The sequence below is a fragment of the Triturus cristatus genome, chromosome 4_1, assembly GCF_964204655.1.
Source record: "Triturus cristatus chromosome 4_1, aTriCri1.1, whole genome shotgun sequence".
NCBI lineage: Eukaryota > Metazoa > Chordata > Amphibia > Caudata > Salamandridae > Triturus > Triturus cristatus.
Window position 1 is genome coordinate 804,629,233 of NC_140585.1, and position 20,452 is coordinate 804,649,684.

The 20,452-nt window shown below is 44.3% G+C and overlaps 1 protein-coding gene across 2 annotated transcripts in view; it reads right to left on the reverse strand.

Annotated features, from left to right (window-relative positions):
- GNS (glucosamine (N-acetyl)-6-sulfatase) overlaps positions 1–20,452 on the reverse strand; it is a 250,164-nt gene that overhangs the window by 57,748 nt on the left and 171,964 nt on the right. For both annotated transcript variants that reach the window (XM_085653417.1, XM_085653416.1), the window contains exons 9-10: positions 11,834–11,937; positions 10,030–10,131 (exon numbers count right to left, since the gene is read on the reverse strand). In XM_085653417.1, coding sequence (XP_085509543.1) covers positions 10,030–10,131; positions 11,834–11,937 — 206 coding nt within the window. The remainder of the gene's footprint in view (positions 1–10,029; positions 10,132–11,833; positions 11,938–20,452) is intronic.

Here is a 20,452-nt window from a genome sequence, read left to right on the forward strand (position 1 = left end):
TGGGTCGGCGGATGGTTTCTTCTGGAGACTAACTTCAGCGTGTTTCCAGTCCTCAGGGAAGGACGCCGAGGTGATGGAGGTGTTCGAGACTTTCTTGGGCTTGTCATCAATCTTCTTGCTCCGAGGCTGAAGATGTGGTGGGGACAGTTCATGATGGAGATTGTGGCTTGAGTAGTGAGCAGGACCCACTGGATGAACAGGTGTCCAGGGTTTGTGTTTGTGGGTGTGACCAGGCTAATGCTGTTTGCAGCAGGGGGTTGGGGTTTGAAGGTTTCGTAGATGATTGAGATCTTGTCATGGAAGAAGTCCGCCAGTGTGTCACAAAGTTCTCGCAAGGGGGTGAAGTTCTCGGCAGCTGTGGGGTTGGAGAACTCCTTCATGATGCGAAGATCTCCTTGCTGCGGTTTGTGCTGGCTTTTATGCAGTCTGCAAGGGCGTTCTTTGTTTCCTTCAGAAGACATGATCAGCAAGGTGAAGCCTGCTGAGTTCATCTGCCTTGATGCAGAGAAATCCCCCAAGTGACAGATCATCAGTAAAAGTCCAGCCAGCACCAAAGCCTTAGAGCCTTAGAGACTCTATTCTGCCCTAGATTGTTGAAGTACCAAACTGCAGTCGAGCTGTCCGTCAGTATTTGGATCAACCTGCCCTTAATGAAAAACAGAAAAACCTTGAGGACCAGAAGGCTTGTGTGCAGCTACAAAAGCCTGATGTGATTGCTGTAAGAAAATGAGTTGTTGGTTGACTGGAGTGTGATCCCTGGTCAAGCAGCAACCACAATCCTTGTCAGGCTTAGCTTAGAGGCAATGTGTAAACTATTTGTGCAATATTTCAAACAGTTAATAAATGGAAACACCACAGAAAAAGGTTCATACATCAAGTTATAATTATAGAGCTTTCTTCAATAAATACAATGAGACCAAAAGATCAAAAATCCAATGAATAGAACCGGAGATATGCAGTTTTAAAGAATTTAGTGAAAATAGTTCCAAAAAGTACAAAGTGCCAACTGTGGAGATCTGGTTGTGCCGGACCGGGACTAAGTCTCAACTTGAGGCCAACCGCAATGGAGGTTGGGCCGGCTACAGGGACCCAGTTAGGCCCACTTAAACAGAGTACCTTAAATCCTGGTTTGTGGGGAGTTGCAAGGATCCACGTCGAAGATGCGTCACGCAGCTGAAGCGATGCATCTGTTCCGAAATGCAGTGAGGCTCTGATGCGAGGGTCTGCGCCATCGCCTAAGATCCAGTTGACGGGCCTGTGAGGCGAAGTCTGGCATCAAGGATGCGGTATGCAGTCAGGGTGATGCGTTGGTTCCAAGGAATTGCGAGGCTGCGATGCAGAGTCCGCCGTTGTGGAGGCTGACATCGACGTGGGTTGGGAGGGCCTGCGCAGAGGATGCATCGTGCAGTGACGATTCCGATGGGCTGCGATGTGGGTCTTTGCAACGGGTCCAATCCACACAGCAGCACAATGCAGCTGTTCTGCTTCGGTTTGCACGGCGCAGGAGAGGAGATACATTGGTTCCACTGGATACACAGAGGCTGGCAGAGCACGTTACACTAACTTCCAAGGGTCAAGGACTGGGTGTAGGTGCAAGGTTGTTGGAAACCTGGTGTGTCCCTAAGACTTCAGATCAGAAGGCCAGTCAGCTAGCCCTTGGAGTCACTCTGGGTTCTGAGTTCAAGAGATGCAGGTCCAGTCCTTCTCATCCAAGCAAGAGGGCAACAGGATGGCACTGCAGGGCAGCAGTCCTTCAGAGAAGCAGTCCAACAGAGGGGCAGTCCTTTCAGCAGCATAGTAGGCCTTGTTCCTGGAGGAGTATCCATAGGTCCAGAAGTGTATTGAAGAGCTGCTGTCTGAGGTCCTGTATTTATACACAGTTGTGCGTCTGAAGTGGGGATAAGCTTCTAGGGGCATGCATATAAAGTGCACAGGTGCTCTGCCTTCCAGGCCCTGGCTCAAGACTAACTACAGGGGTATGCAGCCCTTTATGTAGAGACAGGGCACAGACTATTCAAGTGCAAGTGGGGTTGGGCCAAGCTCCCCCCTCCCATCCTGCTAGTGATGGTCCATCCAGTCACACCTAAACTCCCCAATAAGTGTTGCTGTCTAGGAGGAATACACAACGCCCAACTGTCAGCTGAACCCAGTCATGTGACACAGAGACACGCTGTAGGTACCAAGGGCTAAGGCAAGAAAATGTCAACAAATGAGACCTCTGTTGACTCACCAAAGACCCTATGGGAGTCATACAAGACACGCATTAAAGGGCAGGGCCTCTCCTTGATAGTGGGCCACAAAATAGACAAATTAGCTAAACTCAAGACCGTTGAAAGAGAATTGCAGGAACTCGAGAGGGATCTTCTGTCCCAAGAATCCACCAACACCCAACATGCTCTGCAGCTAAAGCAAAAATAATATTGAGACAGGGCTGCCAACGCCAGTCATAGGGCAACACAACACCACCTCTATGAGGTTGGTGACAAAGCAGGCAAACTAGCCTGGTTGAACAAAAGGGAACAGACAGGCCGCTGGGTGTCAGTGGTACAGACGGGCCCGGAAACGCTAGTGAGTGACCCACAAGGGGTAGCGAATACCTTCGCCACTTAATATATTCAGATATACTCTCAGGAAGCAACCGCCATGGTGGTGGAATCCAGGGAGCTCCTAGATATCGGCCTCCCGACCCTTGAGCAGTCTGACAGGGCTCTGTTATAAAACGGGTTAACTGAAGCCAAGATAATACAAGCAATATGTGATCTTATTCTGGGCAAGGCCATTTGGCCCAAACAGTGGGCCAATCGAGCTCTATAAATCAAAGGTCTCAAGACTGGCCCCTTAGTTGCTGCGTATTTTAAAGGAATGTCAGCATCTCGGATCACTGCCCAGAGACCAATGTTTAGCACCATCGTTGTCATACCTAAAAAGGGGAAGCCACCTGTTGACTGTGCTTCATACCAGTCTATATCACTCCTCAACACTGAGGTCAAGATCCGGGCCAAGGTGTTGGCTTTCCGCTTGCTCAAGGTTGTCACCACTCTTGTCCACAAGGACTAATCGGGCTTCATGCCATGCTGCAGTATCACCCTTAACTTTCAACGCCTCCATGGTGTACTGTGTTGGTCTAATAACTTCCAGGAGAATGCCCTAGTACTCTCTCTTGATGTAGAATGGCGTTTGACACAGTGGAATGGCCCTGTATGTTCAAGGTCTTGTCCAGACTGGATTTTGGCACATGCTTCATCAGATGGGTGCGGTTGCTCTACACGCGCCCATTGGCCCACGTGAGGGTAAATAGATACTGTCCTGGGTTTTCGCCTTCAGAGTGCACCTGTCATGGTTGCCCCGTCAGTGTTGATTTGTGCGCCTATACTCGAGCCCTTGGCGGCCTGGATCAGACAGGACCCACTGGTCCACAGTCTATACTGGCATGACAACTGGGAATACAGATTATCATTGTATGGGGAAGACATCCTGTTATACGTCCCAGACCTTATTAATACACTCATTAAACTCATGTAGATCATTTACAACTTTGGCAGTTACTCAAGATATACTATAAATTAGAAAAAATAGATAATCTATCTCCTCCGAAGCGGAGAGCCACAACTGCCCGGAACTGCAAAGCGATAATAGTCACAAATGGGTTCCGATATATGGTCGAATATATCACCATGGATACCGAGCTATTTTGCACCAAAAAACTCTTACCACCCTTGGATAGGCTGAGGCGCGATGTTGAGCACTGGAGGTCCCTGCCCTGGTCTCTTAATGCCCGAGCTTCCCTTTTTAGAATTATGTTCCTTCCCAGTTTTTTATATGTTCTGCAGAACACACACTTCCTGGTGCATGCTTCATATTTAAAAGCCACTGACAGGGGAACTTAGGACACTACTCTGGGATGAGGGCCCAGCCAGGATTGGATTACACAAACTCACCAGGGGGTGGTATGATGGGGGGATAGCCCTGCCTGACATTCAGAAATACAATTGGGTGGTGCAACTTACCACCATCAACAGTTGGGTTTATCTCCCACTGACTACCCCCAAGAGGAACGTGCATTACGTATGGACAGATTCATTATGCAACCTTAGGGTAACCTTAGGGCTATCTTTGGCGCCCCAGGGAACCCATCCCTCCTTGGCTCGACAGCCACTATGGTTACCCTTTGGCATGCAACTCTGAAAGCCTTGGGATGGCGGGGTAAAATCACACAAGCTACTCCCGTATGGGATACTTTAGTGTTGGACACCCTGGGTATGCAGCCCGGATTTGATAAAGGGAACTTAATTGGGCTCCCAAGAGTAGTAGACCTTTGAGCTCACTGGGATGTCGTACCTTGGACGGACCTTCAAAGAGACTATCAAGTAGCCCCTGCTGAGGTTTATCACTACATCCAGATACATCATACACTTAGGGCGGTATTGCCGAAGGGAACGGTGCTCCCAGAGTCCTCGCCCCTAAAAGATTGCCTTTTAGATGAATGCAAGTCTCGGAAAGCAACCTCCCCGACATATAAAAAGCTGCTCAACAACATATTCGATGTACTGCAACACTTGAGGAAGCGATGGACCCAAGACATCGAGGAGTTGTGGGATAATGACTGGGCGGAGGACTTGGCATCACTGAGGGAGGTGGCCAAATGGTCGGGTTTCCGATTGCTGCAAATAAAAATACTACATCGGTCTGATTACGCCCAATTTACATTGTTTAAGATGGGTAGAGTGATGATGGAGAGTTGTATGTGTGGGTGTGTAGGCAACCAGGCACGTTTTAACATATTGTGGGGGCTGCCGTATAGTACAAATTTCTGGGCAGGGGTGGTGGCGTGTATTGGTGAAGTGATGGGGGGCTCAATGACCGACTCTGCAAAATGGTGTCTCCTTAACATCTAGAGTACAAAGGACCTAAACCACATGACACAAATATGGTGGACATTGGACTGAAGGTTACCATACGTAACATGGCAAGATAATGGAGGGCAGAGCAGCCGCCCCAGTTGGGGGACTGGAAGCGCAACATGGATTGGTGTATGTTTGCTGAGAGGGTGATGTATGAAGGACGGGGTTGCCCCCTAAAAAGAACAAAAATCTGGCACCCATGGAACGCCTAAGGGGGCAATGTTTGTAATTATTTATGTTTCTTCTGGGCTGTTGGGGCCACAGTAAAGCCCATCTGGGCCCTTCACAAATGTCGGCTGATATGGTGAATGGGATGGGAGCTCTGTGGGAAATACTCTGAAGTGAGATGCTTATTTACTCTATTGAAGTTTCAGTACACCAATATGATATGAACCAATTTTTAACTAAACTGTCAATAAATATACTTAAAAAAATGAAAAAGAAAATGTCAACTTTCTAAAAGTGGCATTTTCAAATTCTAATTTAAAAACAGACTTCACCATAAGTTAGGATTTTCATTACAATTCCAGAGACACCAAACATGAACGGGTTACCCGTTCCTATTTAGAAATTACACTTATTAATGTAATAAGTTAACTCCAATATTATCCTATGCAATGGCAGGCCTGAGACATGTTTAAAGTGCTACTTAAGTAAGTGGCACAATCAGTGCTGCAGGCCCACTACTAGCATTTAATTTACAGGTCCTGAGCACAGGTAGTGACACTTTACTAGGGACTTACAAGTCAATTAAATATACCAATTGGATATAAGCCAATCTAACATGTTTTAAGGAGAGAGCACAAGTACTTTGCATACTTTGCCACTGCTAACCAGTGCTAGAGTCCTAAGGCCAGCAGAAAATAAGTAAGAAAAACAGGAGTTCTGGAGGCAAAAGCTTAGGAGGAAAATCATGCCAATGATTCCATGTCTAACAATGGTAGAGCTCTAGTGGAACCTAAGGCCTCTGATCAACAGGTTGTCCAGATGACCTGGACACATCCATTACTACCAAGACCTCCTGCAGAGGAGGATGTAATGGTCTGCCGCACATCACCCACCAATGAAGGCTCCAAACCCACACGTCAGAGGCACAAATCTGCTCTGGAAGTTAATATCAGTGCTGGGCCCACTGCAGACAAAGGTACCATTGAAGGGCCTGAATGTGCCAATGGGTGTGAAGCACCACAAGGAGGCAAGTTGGTAGAAGAGCAAGCATCCTCAGAACCATAAAAGTCTGAGACAATAGCTCCTATTTAAAATATTGGGATCTTCGCCTGCAGGTTCCCTAGTCTGAGCCAATGGAAAGCACATAGGGCTTAATGAGAATGGCCCAATAAAAGGAAGCCTCTTAGATGGTAGAAGATGGGACTTGAGCTTTTTGAAAGAAAATCCCAAGGTAGGCAGCAACAACACCACTGCCTGAAGGTGGTCTAAAACTAGCTGATGCAAACCCATCTTCAACAGCCAGTACTCAAGGTATGGAAATACGCGGATCCCCGGCCTGAGAAGATGAGCCACTGCCACAACCTTCTTAAAGGCCAGAGGGGCTGAGGTCAGGTGAATGGCAGGACAGTGAAAAGGAAGTGGTTGAACCCCACGACAAAGCGGAGTTACTTCCTGTGGGCCTGCAGGATCAGCACCTAAAAGTATGTGTCCTGGGGACTCAGGTACACCATCTAGCCCTCGGGGTCCAAAGACAACAGAGCAAGAGTCATAATTGTGAACTTCTTGAGGAATAGGTTCAATACTCAGAGGTCCACAGTTTGAGGCTCCAGCCTTCCTTTGGGACCAGGAAGTACCTGACTATGCCTCAGGTATAATTTCAATCACTCTAGGCTCCTCAAGTATCCACAAACCTTCCAATACTGCTGAAGGAATTGGTGAGTAGGAAAGGTACGTCATAAAGCATGCGGCAACTCTGCTTTCATTAAGGCGTTCTAGCACAGAATTTGCCTTTTTCCAAACAACCTAAAACCATTAAACAGCATGTCTGGGAGAGAGGGCTGGACTTCCCAGAATACCCAGTGCCAGGCATCCGAACATGGAGTGTGATAACACTGGTGCCCCACAGCTCGAGCAACAGAATCGATGGTATTTCGGCCGGCCCACAACATTTATTTTGCCATTTCCTGGATGTCTTGCAATGTCCGAGGAAATAGTTTCATAAATCTAGAGGCAAAGCTGGTAAAACCACACACACTAAGTTCTAAAGAAATAGAGTGTAGTGACTAAGCAGACAAACAGTATTCAAGGATCGAAGCACCAGGCTAGATGAAAGGACCCTTTTGCTCATAGTATTTACTCTTTTGATCCAAAGTCCAGTGGAGCACTAGGGAACAGGAGTCATTGCAAGAGTTTTCAGATTAAACCTGGAACCTTGGGAGATTGCCCAAGTGAGAAATCTGCAATTAGACGTATCAATCAGAAGATTTAAGTTGGTAAGAGCTTTCCTTTGTGCATGTGGAATTGGAATCGGAGAAGCTTAAAGAGGATAAGCCAGTTAGACAATTATGTCACTCTTCAGAGCAGGCTTTTACTTTTAATGTCATTAATATTGGCTGAATGTTTAAAATGTACCGGCATATGTGCACAGTCTGGTTTCTGACCCAGCAGCTGAGCGTAAGTGTGTTTGGACCTGATGGTGTGTCCGTTTGCACCTCCAATCACCTTGTTTTTGTTGAAGGTTTCCTCCTATCACCATTTACCGCATTCTACTCGCAATCCCTTTCCAGGGATAAAGCATAGCAGCTTGTATGGTGCACTCAGGTGACCTTCGCCAACATTCTGCTTAATAATGTTCCTCTGTCATTGTTGAGTGGAACCCATATAATGCTCCCTAATGGCTTAACAGCACTTGCAGTGGGATTGGCCCTCTGTATGTCTGGGTGGAACCCCTTGTATTGCTCTCTGGTTATGTAAAAGCGCCTCGAATGGGCTGGTCCTCTCTCACTGCTACGTGTAATCCATGGAATATTCACAGTTTGATTAACAGTGCATGCAGTAGGATTGGTCCTCTGTTATGCTTGGGTGGACTCAAGATAATACTCCTGAGCAACCCAACAGTGTCTCCAGTGGGATAAGGAATTTGATGTTATCCTAAGATTTATCGTCCATTCAGCAGTATCAAAGTTTTTTTTCACTATATTATCCTCCGTAAAGTGGTAAATGCTTGCATGCATGACTGTGTCTATTGTCTCAGACTCTGCAACAACCCATGCTTAGTAGAAGTCTGCTTCATCTGATGTTGCTAATTCCAAGTCTTCAATATCACACACCTCGTCCAACATGTCCCATAGAGGCAATACTACACAACAGCCTTTCAACCATGCTCTCGGAAACACACGAAGGAACGGGATGCAAATATAAGTGCATGACCTCACAAAGGGTATCAAGTGCTGCCTACACATTAAAACAGGACAACCCCAGGGGCATAACACAGGCCCCCGCATCCCCTGCAGTGCGGGGGGGGGGCAAGCTCCAGGGGGCACCCTCAGCACTGCACTTCGGCCAGAGAGCTCCTGATAGGAGTCCGGAGGGGGCCCCTCCACGTACCTTGCAGGGGGGCCCCCTCAATTATCATTATGCCACTGGTCAACCCAGAAAGTGTTTGGGCCTCACAAGGAATAAGAAAGTCTGTACAAATATCAATACAAAACAATTAAGCAAAAGAGCAGTGTTGTTAGTACATGTGAATGAGTTTCCACCGTCTTATCAATTCTACAAGATCATGAAAATGGTGCAACATTAAAGTGAGCAAAAACATGGGAAGTATGATACGCATTCCTTTAGGTTTGAGGCAGTCCCAAAGATTGAAACAGCAGAAATGCATGAGGAAGGCACCAAGATTTGCAGATGGAGGTCCAGGAGTTACAAGCATATATTTGCTATAAGCACACTGGAGATGTGATGGATGCCTATAACTCGCCCAAGTCAAATTGTAAAGAATTACAGGATACCTATGGTTGATGCAAAGACCTAATTGAAGATCCAGCTATGGAACTCAGGATGTCAATGGTTTGCACAAGGTACAGTAAATGGCTAGAAAATGGATATTCAGAATAAATATTGACATCGCTCTCTCTAGACTACTGGAAGCACAAACCTACACTGCTTAGGATTTCACTCAAACATATTCTGGGTAGGTTATGGAAAAATAAGAGCAAAAAATTATTATGGCAAAAGACCCAACAATGCCAAAATAATTTTAAGCTAAAGCAGGGTAACCACCATTTGTAAGCAGATAAGGACTGTTAACTCTAGCTCAACTGGTCAACAGAGGGAAGCCTAAGGATACATTTTTCCTCATACATCTTCCCCATAACATTTTTGGTAGAACCACCACTAGCATGTGTAGAGTATGCTTAGCTTTCTGTGTGAACAGGCAGGCTCAGGTAAAACTAGAACTAATGAAAGGTTTCAACCATAAATTACTATTATTTCACAATGGGGCCTGTCACTATTAATATAGATATTCAATATAGTGCACAGGAGTGTGTGGTGCAGGAACAAAGTACAAACATATTAAATATGACAGGAAGGTGTGCTAAGAAATGCTTAACTCTTCTGAGAGTCTAGCATTGGTGGTGGTGGGTGCCCAGTCAATTAGGGTCACTAACTAAGTAGGGCAGCTATGGAGGTCTCAGCTCTGCACTAAACTGCACCAATGCCTCTGTATGGGGCCACATTTGAGAGGGTCACATTAGAGTATGAGTGATGAAAGGCAAATCCTAATAAGACTGACAATAAGGCAGGCTTATTGGAAGGGACAATTCTAAGCAAAATAATACCATCTCCATCCTTGGCTATAGTATGAGGATTTTACAAACAGCTGCAAGACAATGTTCATTATATTAGATGCACTTTTCTCAGTGGCGTAAACAGGACTAGATGAACATCAATAATCGGGTGACATGAACATTAGGTCTTGCCATCAATGAGAGGAAATAATAAAAAGCTGGTTATAGCCATCTTGCAACCCATCTATTGACTGCATCCTTAGAATGTCAATAGTCCGGTCATAAAAGTCTTAAATACTGTGAGAGCATGATAATTTTTTTCAAATTCAAGAAACGCAAGGGATGTGAGGACTGATCCAGAAAGGTTCACCAACAAGTGGAAAACTTACCAAGAGAGGTAAAAAGGACACCCCATCCATCTTAGTCTTATTTAGGTCGTAGCCAGCAATATCAAGAATGGTAGGCCCCAAATCGATGTTTGCAACAAGCATCTGATGGGGGATGGGGGAAACATTAGTTGCCATACAACAGAGAAGCATTTTCAAGCAAAATTAAAGAATGAATACAGTTTTGCACAGGCACATAGTTTAACATAGCTCCAATAGGCCTGAAAATGTGTGCATTGTATATTGAACTTGGGCTAGTAGGGGGTGTATGTGTGCTTAACCATAAACAAAACTTTAAGTGCACCCACAGGTCGACAATTTAGCATGTGTGTAATTTTAGGACTTTCTCATAGTCATAGTTGTGCCAGGTTATTCCTAGAAAACTGAGCCAGAGACGAATTTCCACATACTATAATGCCACTTTACTAGGGCATTGGCATTTCCTCTGGGGTACACGGTGCACAATTTCACCAAGTGGGTACTTGTGCATAGGGTACAATTATTCAAACTGAAATGCCAGCGCATTTGCTCAATAACACCATTTAATTTTTTACACAGGAAAATGTTCTTCCTCATTAAGAAGCTGCATATCCAGGGCTCTCGGGAGTTTTATATCCACCCTTTAGGGATTCACTTGTGCCCTTGCCATGAGTAAATGTCTAGCCATTCCCAGGATGGGAAAGAGACTGAAAGAAGCTGCAAATGATCACATATTCTCATGTATGTGGACATTTTCAAGAAAAACCACTCCTTGAAAACCCACTCCCCAACCCTGTGCAAGGGATTAACTCCCCCTAAATATTACACCATCAAGAGGTAGCACGAGTAAAGGGTTTCCAACTGCAAGGACCCTTTGTATCTTTGCTACAGTCAAAAATCCAGCAACTGCTTGTGTGAATCTGACTTGCTCTCTAAATTGGCTTCGTGAATCAGAACCATCAGTCTTACTAAGGGCCTCATGTAGGAAGCCAAATACCGGTCGGTAACGGCCGATTTTCGGTAATTATACCGTTACCGACCGGTATTTTGGCTTTTGAGATGTAGGGGGAGAATTTCATGATTCGGTATTTACCGAATCGGTAATATTACCGATTCGGTAAATTTACCGATTCGGTAAATACCGAATCATGAAATGAGATGTAGGGGGAGTGTGTGGTGGGTGTGGGGATTCGTTATTTACCACCAACTAAAGGTTGGTGGTAAATGACGAATAGGTGACAAAAAGCATTTTTGTGCACGTTTAAGTGTGCAATGTGGCAGACATACATGCCCTTAGGGCATGTATGTGCGCCACATGTGCACACATGGCCAAATCAGGGGTGCAACAGGGTGTCAATGTGACACCCTGCCACCCTTGCATGTGCTCCCCCATTACCGAATCGGTATTTACCGATTCGGTAATGAGGCATACCTTCCCATCAATGGGAAGGTATGCCTCATTACCGAATCGGTAAATACCGATTCGGTAATTACCGAATTTTTCCGAATCGGTAATATTTACCGACTCATTACCTACATTGCATTTACCACTTCATAAATACCGAATCGGTATGATTCGGTATTTATGAAGTGGTAAATGCAAGCCCACCTACATAAGGCCCTAAATGTTTAAAAAAACAATAAAACACTAAAGAATACATTGCAAGATGCATAGAAATACACTTATTGGCGTGTTTTTGTACAATGAGTCCCCAAATCCCAATTGAAGCGGAATACAGCCAAGCTGACATTTAAAACTGACATTTCGATAATATGTCAATCGAGAACATAGTTATAAAAATAGTAACCCTGTCATCAGTTATCCTACCTCGCTTGTTTGGTTCTTTTTGACGCCAGGCCCTCGCACAAGTAATGGAACCTTGATGTCAAACTCATACAGCTGACGCTTGTCTATTGGCAAGGAAAACTGTCCTAGAGCATGAGAGAAAGCATGGAATGGAAACAAACGTCACATCATCAGATCTATAAATATAGACAATGACAAACTACAGCATATGCCAGAAAGTGCAAGAACTACATATCACGAGCTTCTGCTCACTGATTAATTATTAATATGGCATGGATTCAGCCTTTCTTCACAGATTGGTATTTACTGTTCTACTGAATAAGCAATTATCATGAATTATGACCAAGGTACAACGTCAAAGCTACAATTATATTTTAGATAAGTCTTCAGTTTTTTCCAAACTTAACTACACAGTGCAAGAAGACAGCCATTGCATTCAACGCTATTTCAGTAACTTTTGAAATATAATCGGTTCTCGATCTCATACCCCAACTTAAGCTAGGGGTTCATGTAACCAAATTTGTTGTGACATCACTAAAAACAAGCATTGAAAATGCAATAGGTCTCGCCTTTGATTAAGTTAAAGCCATTTGCTTTGCTAATGGTATTGTATAGCAAAGCAAATGGCTTTAACTTAATGAAAGGCGAGACCTATTGCATTTGTAATGCTTTTTCTTTTTTTTGCGACGGCATGCATGGTACCTGCCAAACCCAGCCGTATTCCTCAGAGAGTTGGTGAAACGGCTACCATCCTTCCCTCTCATGAGGACGAAAGTGGATTGCTGGTGACTACAGTGCACCAATGGGAGTATGGCAGTAAGAAGGGGAAAATAAACTGTCAAATTATGTGTCCGGTTGTGAAAGATTTTTACTCCAGAGATGTTTTTTTTACAAGAATGCCATTATAGTGCAGCGCCAAGCAGTGATGGAACGCTCACAGGTACAGTGCTAAGCACTCATGGTAATAACACACCTTCGTGTTAATTGCAAAGTGATGCAAAGTTTTATATTTACCAGTTTTCAGTCAATCCTTAACTAGGATATTTTGCAATAATGAAACACCGAGCTTAGCAGTTCCATGGCCTGCATCTGTGTTACTCAAGATGAACACGCACAGAACGCAGGCTTTGAAAAAAGTTTATTTTTCCATATGTACTCTCGAGAAGAGCCGCAATCTCTCCAACTTTTATCTCTTCAATACAGAACTAATGCTGTAGTCTGATTGTACCAAGCTTCAATGTGTTCATGCATGTAAACGCCGTCATGCACAAAGGTGCGCTGGCAATATGTGTAGTGTGAATGTTTAACCTGCTGTATTACACTGCAAGCATGGGAAATAAATGAGGGCTTATATCTAAGCAGTAGAAGAAACCTACAAAGAGAACTTCATTTCCTATCAACCATCTGCACAGAAAGGGACGTCACTGGATTTACGATCATCCATCGTACAGGAAGTGACATAACTGGTTTCCGTTTCCCGCCCACGGCACCCTGCACCCCTCCTTTTTTCCACAAACGACTTAATGGCAGCTGCAAAACGGATGATGAAAGGATGCGTGCAGCAGGCACAGCTGCGCCTATCTGCACCTGCACCGTGTCCAGCACCAGGGACCCTGGTTCTGTCCCAAGCCCAGCTACCGAGCTGCACTCCTCTGTGCTTTCAGGCCTGGCTGCCACTCAACGCACTGCTGCCACACTGCACCACACAACGTTGAACGAGAGTTCACATGTGTCTCCTGCAAGTTCTTATGATCAACCGCAACAGCATCGCCAACAGCATCCAGCAGCCCACTTGCCAATAGCTCAAACTTGCGAAATGCGAGACCTATTGCATTGCAAATGCTTGTTTTTTCAACTATGGGAATTACAACAATTAAAGAGAAGAACTTTTTAATTAAAAAGTTGTCAAGAAAAATACAATTTACTCTTCATCACCAAATTTGTTTGTAGAGCCCCAAGAGATACAGTTGAGCAGATCTGCCTCAAAGTACAATAACACAAGCATTTGCAATGCAATTGGTCTTCGATTAGTGAAAGTTGGAGTTAATGGTGTTGTAAATGACAATGTCTTTTGTTTATGGAGTGGATGTATGTAGTGTGGAATTTAATTATATGGATTGGACTGCACTTGTTAGTTGTGGAACTGTGTGGAGTGGAATAGTGCGTGTGTGTATTTGTGTAGTGAAATTATGTGGATAGTAATTATGTGGTATTAAATTAGCTGGAATTATGTAGAATGGGATTGAGTGGTATGGAGTGTAAATATGTGAATTGGTATTTTGTCTTGTGGCGTGGTATGGAGTGGAATTTAATTATGTGGTGAGCTGTTGAATTTTGAGGTGTGGATTAGGTGCATTTGTTGTGTAAGTGTGTTGATTTGAATTATGTGATTTGTTGTGGAATTATGTGGTGCAGAATGGAAATGTGTGGACCTGAATTGCGTGGCGTGGAACTGTGTGGTATTTTGAGTGAAATTATGCTGATGGGAATTATGTGGCATGGTGTGGAGTGTATTTAGTAGAGTGTAATTAGGTGGCAATGATTAATGTGCACGTATATGCAAAGGCTATATTGAATGTACTTTATTATCCTTTATGAATAACAGTAAAAACAGCTGCAGGAGGACTGTCAAAATTATATGTGTTTGCAGGGCCTGTTTTAGCCTGAGTAAGCTGTTGGATGCAAAGTTACCAGACAGAAACCGCCACAACATTTCCAAAAAATAAATAAACACAGATCCTGGAGATGCTGCAGAAAGAGTACTTAAATGAAGGGATTCAGGTGATATTACAATTTGGATGCAGCACTTTAAACCATCCCTTGCCCATGACTTGGAATAGAAATAACTTTTTAAACATAATTTAGGTGGCGAATGCAGATTTAATGAATAAAGCTTCAGCAGCATTTCAAATGTTTAAAAATGCAAACTCTAAACATGTTTCCTGAAATAGGATTAGAACTCAGACATACAAAGTGCACAGAAATCTAAATACAAAGTCTTGATCTGCTAGTGTGCTGGGTTTATGACACTGCCCTGGTGACATTACATGTGAAGTCTAATGGCTCACTGTAGGAGGGTGGAGTAGCGGATGCAGCCATAAATCTCGGCAGGGAGCTCATTTATGGAAAAGAGCCACCTAGCGAAGCAAAGAGGCCCAGCTCGGCAGGGTGCTCTTGTGAGAAAATAAATATCTGTTGTGTGTGAAAAGTGTGTCAGAGCAGAAAGAATCCAGAGGAGCAGGACAGCATGCCAGGTCCGTAATGTGGGGAAAGTGCACGGAGCAGAGAGGCACACTGGCGAGAAAGCCATAAAAGCACAGATGTGGGGGGAAGAGCAACAGAAGGGAGACCTCTGAAACAGCCCTGCCGCTGCGCATCGGTGTTGAACTAACGCCAATTAAGTAATTTTCCCCTCATTCCAGCACAAAAATGAGAAACATTGAGCAATAAATCTTACAGGCTATAAACCCTTAGATGTGTGCGTCGGCCAATGGCCGTCGCGAGCACTACCTCCGTAGTGCTGTGCACGTCCGTTGGCCGACCGGCCCCGCCCGCGCAAGATTTCACCCGCACCGCGGCGGATTTTACGCTGCGGTTAACGGGTTAAATAAATGAATAGTGCATTAAACACAAAACATGTACAACAAAAAGCACCCGTAAATGGCACCTGAAAATAAAGTGACCGTTGCTTTTCAAAATCTGAATGTTTTTATTTATGTAGCTAAAGAAAGCACTGCTTTGTTAATATGCACAAGCACAGTGGCACACAATAATGGGTGCAGACTGCAAATAAACAGCGTGGTGAGATTTTGTAGAGTGCTTCACGTTTGCAGTTAACCTCGAGGCAAACGCTTTCGAGTAATACGAACCGCTGCAGTGCTGGTGCCAAGGCGCCTTCTGTTAGCCTCGGTCGGGGGCACAAACGAGTGCACCATTAAAGACTCCGGCAGTGGGGTAGCAGGGGGGCAGCAAGGATATGCAGCATGCAGCTGAAGTGCTCCCTGGAGTCAAAGTGCAGCAGCAGTAACCTGAAAAGTGTGAGGAAGAGCGGCTACTTGCGCAGGCACACAAGAGGTTTTTCGTGCAGCTGGGGCCGGGAGAGACGCCTGAGGAGCCGGCCCAAGTACTAGGAGGTTGAAAAGTAGTGACACAGCAGGCCGCCCATGCCCAGCATTTCGCTCTACTCCTCTCAGTAACAAGATGAAAACAAATGTAAAACCATGAAGGAGTAGTGTTTATTGCAGTTATATTTAGCGTGAACTCCACACAAAGATATTGGATCACTGTGCATGAGCACCGGTTAAATTACACAAGATCACATTCATGTTTTGAGGCACGGGGAGAAGTGAGGTGCCCAGAATCACAGGATTTTTAGCACACCGAGATTCAATCATGGTTCTCAAATTCCAAATTCTGCAGTTCTGGTTGTAACGCCACAGTCAACCCTGCAGCTGGACAGACATGGAGATTAAGACCCACAGTGCCATTAAACAGAGCCTTGCTGGTGGTCGTGTACAACTTGTATTTTGCTGCTTCTGTCATTGCATACAGATATATAAAACTGATAAAGCAAGTAACATTCCACCTACAGCAAGCCAGGGCTATTGGCTTTGCCAATCGTTGTAGTTTGTGTAAGATAAATCAGCAACAATTACGGCTTCCTTGTATAGAACATTGAAAATGCTTCCGTTCTGAAATGATGAGGCTGAAAGAACTATAACGAGTCTCTTTGAAGTTACCTCAAAAGCAGTGACGAGTGGCACTGCTGCAGAGGTAAGATTTGTTTTTTCACCTCGAGGCCAAAAATGGAGAGCCCGATAGAGATCCGGTTTGGCAACTGCTTTATAGAACTGCCAGTGCAGAGCACCGGCAGGACCCGGCCCACTTAAAGCCCTGGCTCCCACCTGTAGGAGAATGGAACCCAGCAGGGACAACAGCTCCTGACGCACACGTGATCACGCAGCACACACACAACACTGGCAGTAAAAGCGTGTCCTAGCCAGCTGTGCCCCTGCATCTGTGGGGGACTGGGACAACTAACGGCGACACCGAGTCAGTTTTGGTGCAGGTCAGTTTACACAGAGGCCCAGAGCTCTGCGCACACTACTACAAGCAAGATTAGCCAGCAAGGAAGGCAACCTCAGCAGGCCAACCAACAAGATGAAAACAAAAGTAAAACCATGATGGAGTAGCGTTTATTGTAGTTTTATATAGCGCTAACTCCCCACAAAGATATTAGATCACTGTGCATGAGCTCTGGTTAAATTACACAAGATCACATTCATGTTTTGAGGCACGGGGAGAAGTGATGTGCCCAGAATCACAGGATTTTGAGCACGCCGAGATTCAATTATGGTTCTCAAATTCCAAATTCTGCAGATCTGGTTGCAACGCCACAGTCAACCCTGCAGCTGGACAGACATGGAGATTAAGACGCACGGCGCCATTAAACTAAGCCTTGCTGGTGGTCGTGTACGACAACTTGTATTTTGCTGCCTCTGTCCTTGCATACAGATATATAATACTGATAAAGCAAGTAACATTACACCTACAGCAAGCCAGGCCTATTGGCTTTGCCAATGGTTGTTGTTTGTGTCAGATAAATCAGCAACACCTACGGCTTCCTTGTATATAACATTGAAAATGCTTCCGTTCTGAAATGATGAGACTGAAAGAATTATAAAGAGTCTCCTTGAAGTTACCTCAAAAGCAGTGACGAGTGGCACTGCTACAGAGGTAAGCTTTTTTTTTTCACCCCGAGGGCAACAAGCGCGTCTGATTGTTATTGGAACACATTACACGAATGGGGGAAGAAAGTGCCTAGCTAATAATTAAAGGAGTGTGTGTATTGCCGCCAGTAAAAGATCCAGTCCCGGTAGACGGGGCCAAAAGTGGACAGGGAGGCAACAAGGAGGGACTAAAAAGCCTCCTTAACAAAAGAATGCCAGCGTTTAGACTAAGCTATGAGGCGAGCCATTGGGAAGAGGGGGCGGGGCTTCAAGTCCCCTTCCTCAACCGTATTGATTTCAAGAAGCTCTTGAATGCAGAGACCAGAGCATGCGCGCTGCTATCGCCAGCCGAGACCTAAAAAGCAACAAATGCAAAAATTCTCTTTCCCTTTTACATTTCCAATCTATGACAAAGCATGCCACAGACATAGGAGTGTGATTATATCATCCCCATGTTTCGGTCTCGGTTGGCCCTCTGTATCCTACTTCGAAGGTGATCAGTCAGGTAATCAAAAAGATACCGTGCTCTGAGCCTTTGCAGTGCTTTTCCAGGTAAGGCAATAGTGGCTTTGAGTCACCGAAAAGTATCTTGGTCATGGATAATTTGAATTGAAAGTATCTCCAGTGCCTTCAAATTTTACACCAGCCATTCTTTGTTGGGAGAGAAAGGTTTTAACAATGTTTTGCTATTAATATCTATGCCACTACTACCAACTTAAAAATGAATATCCGGTTCTTAGGCCTAGGATCGTTTCGGATATTATGTATATTGCAATAAAGGATTTTCACAAATATTATAACGGAACTTGTTTTGTAAAATATTTTTGTAGGCTTAGCACTTCACTTGGGCCACTGATGTTCTTTGGTCTTTAATAAACACAGAAAGATTTGTAATGGACTCAGACCCTCCAGAAGGTTTGCCCTCATCCTGCTGGTGATCTAACTCCAGAATGTGTTTCAGTCACTGGAACATAGGTCTCTACTTTGTGAATCACAGAACACATGCCTGCACTGAAAGGATCATATGAAATGATATTCATTGGGTCTCAAACCATATTTCCCCACACAAAATGGTAGGGATTCATAGCTGGATAAAAATGAACAACACCCGCAAGTCTACATTCACCCGACCACTCACATTTACTAGGGACTGCCTAGCTCTCTGGGCATCCAGACAGCTCAGACATTCCATTTTAGCGTATAATGAAGGCAGCTAATCTGACTGATAAAAAGAGCATGCAGAACGGTGAGACCAAGAAGAAGAGTTGGTGGAAGGATTTGCAGCTTTGAAGGACCACTTCATGACGGCATAGAGCACAAACTACATTGCCCACGATACCTAAACTCCTGCATCATTTGGAAGTAGGGGTGGTCATTTTTTATGTTCAGTATAAGTTTCCTTATGCTCCATGGAATTCTTGCTAGGCAATTGTGATGTTCCGTTGCTGTAGCAGGGATCTTGCCAAATGAAACCCCTAACAACTTGAAGAGAGTTGTTTCCACAGATGACTTGCATTCTGAAACGGGTCACTAAGTTCCGAGAAGTATTCTAAGGATGCAATCATATTAAAGAAGTGACTCTGAACATTTACATTCGGAGATATAAACAAGAAACAAAAAACTGATTTCAATGTTCTCAAAAGGATTTCTGAACTATTGTTTCTCAATGCATTTGGCTAAGTATCATATGAAGTTAACAAATAGGATCCCAACATGTTTATGATACCTGCATATTGTGTTTAAGGTACTGATAATTCAAGGACAGTAATTACTGTAGTCAGCAAGGCAATACAATATGGATTCAAGCTGTATATTTTAGGTCACAGAAGTCCTATCCAGAAATTCATATTACATACATCAAGAGTTCAAAGTGTAACTACAGGTAAAGGCAGCCATTGTTATAATTGAAGTGTTACACGGAACGGCTACAATATATTTAAGACATTAAACCTCTTCTCTGTGTTTTCAGAAATAATCAGATATTCCACTTCACCAGAAAGCCAGATATGTAATGACAAACTGTAGGTATCTCGTTGGCTACATAAATTGTTTGCTGTTAAGGGCTGGTTAAACCTCAAGGCACTTGACTTCTTTCTTGTAGTTAAGGCCTGCAAAGTCGAAGCACATTATGCTGAGCAGATCTCTGAATGCATCTGTTTTATGTATAAGGGAACTCAAATCCAGATGGCTGCCGCCAATTTCTGATTCAGAGTATCGGAGGGCTTACTTTCCAACCAGATATAGTACTCTCTGATTTGCCTCCTTCACAAATACACTCTTTACTAAAGCTCTCTGTAATATCTCCAAAGGGGTGTACTACCACTCCACAGACTACACCTTCGCAGGTAGTGGTTACACCCCCACTTTCAAGATCTGATCCTCTTGCAAAGATTCCCACGAGTGGTGTTGTGGTTCCACCAGTACACAATGTTGCAGGTGATACTCCTCAATTGAAAAGATATTATTCTTCTCATATGTAGAGGTCAGACAATTCATTTTTTTTTAATCAAGCTTTTTCATTGAATTTTACAACGAAGAGCAACAATACATCCTGACCATACAAAAGGATCATTTTAGCAGCAGAGATATCAACAAGTCTGATCTGCTACAAAAACAAGAAAAGTAAAGTATGGAGGAAACATGGTGAGGGTCTGAGACCAAGGTGCTGCTGATGATAAAGAGGATAGGAATGTCGGGCACATGAGATTTGTAGGGCTGGAACACGTGAAACACGCAATCAGAAGTGGATTGAAGGGGAGAAAGAAGGATCTGCCAGAGCAGGTCAGCCCATTTATCATCAAGAAGATATTCTTGTAAAAGTTGAATTACACCCGGGATCACTGTAATCTTTGCAGGTGCACTTCGCACAGATCCTGCTCTCCTCAAGACTCTCATACTCATAGGAAGGCAT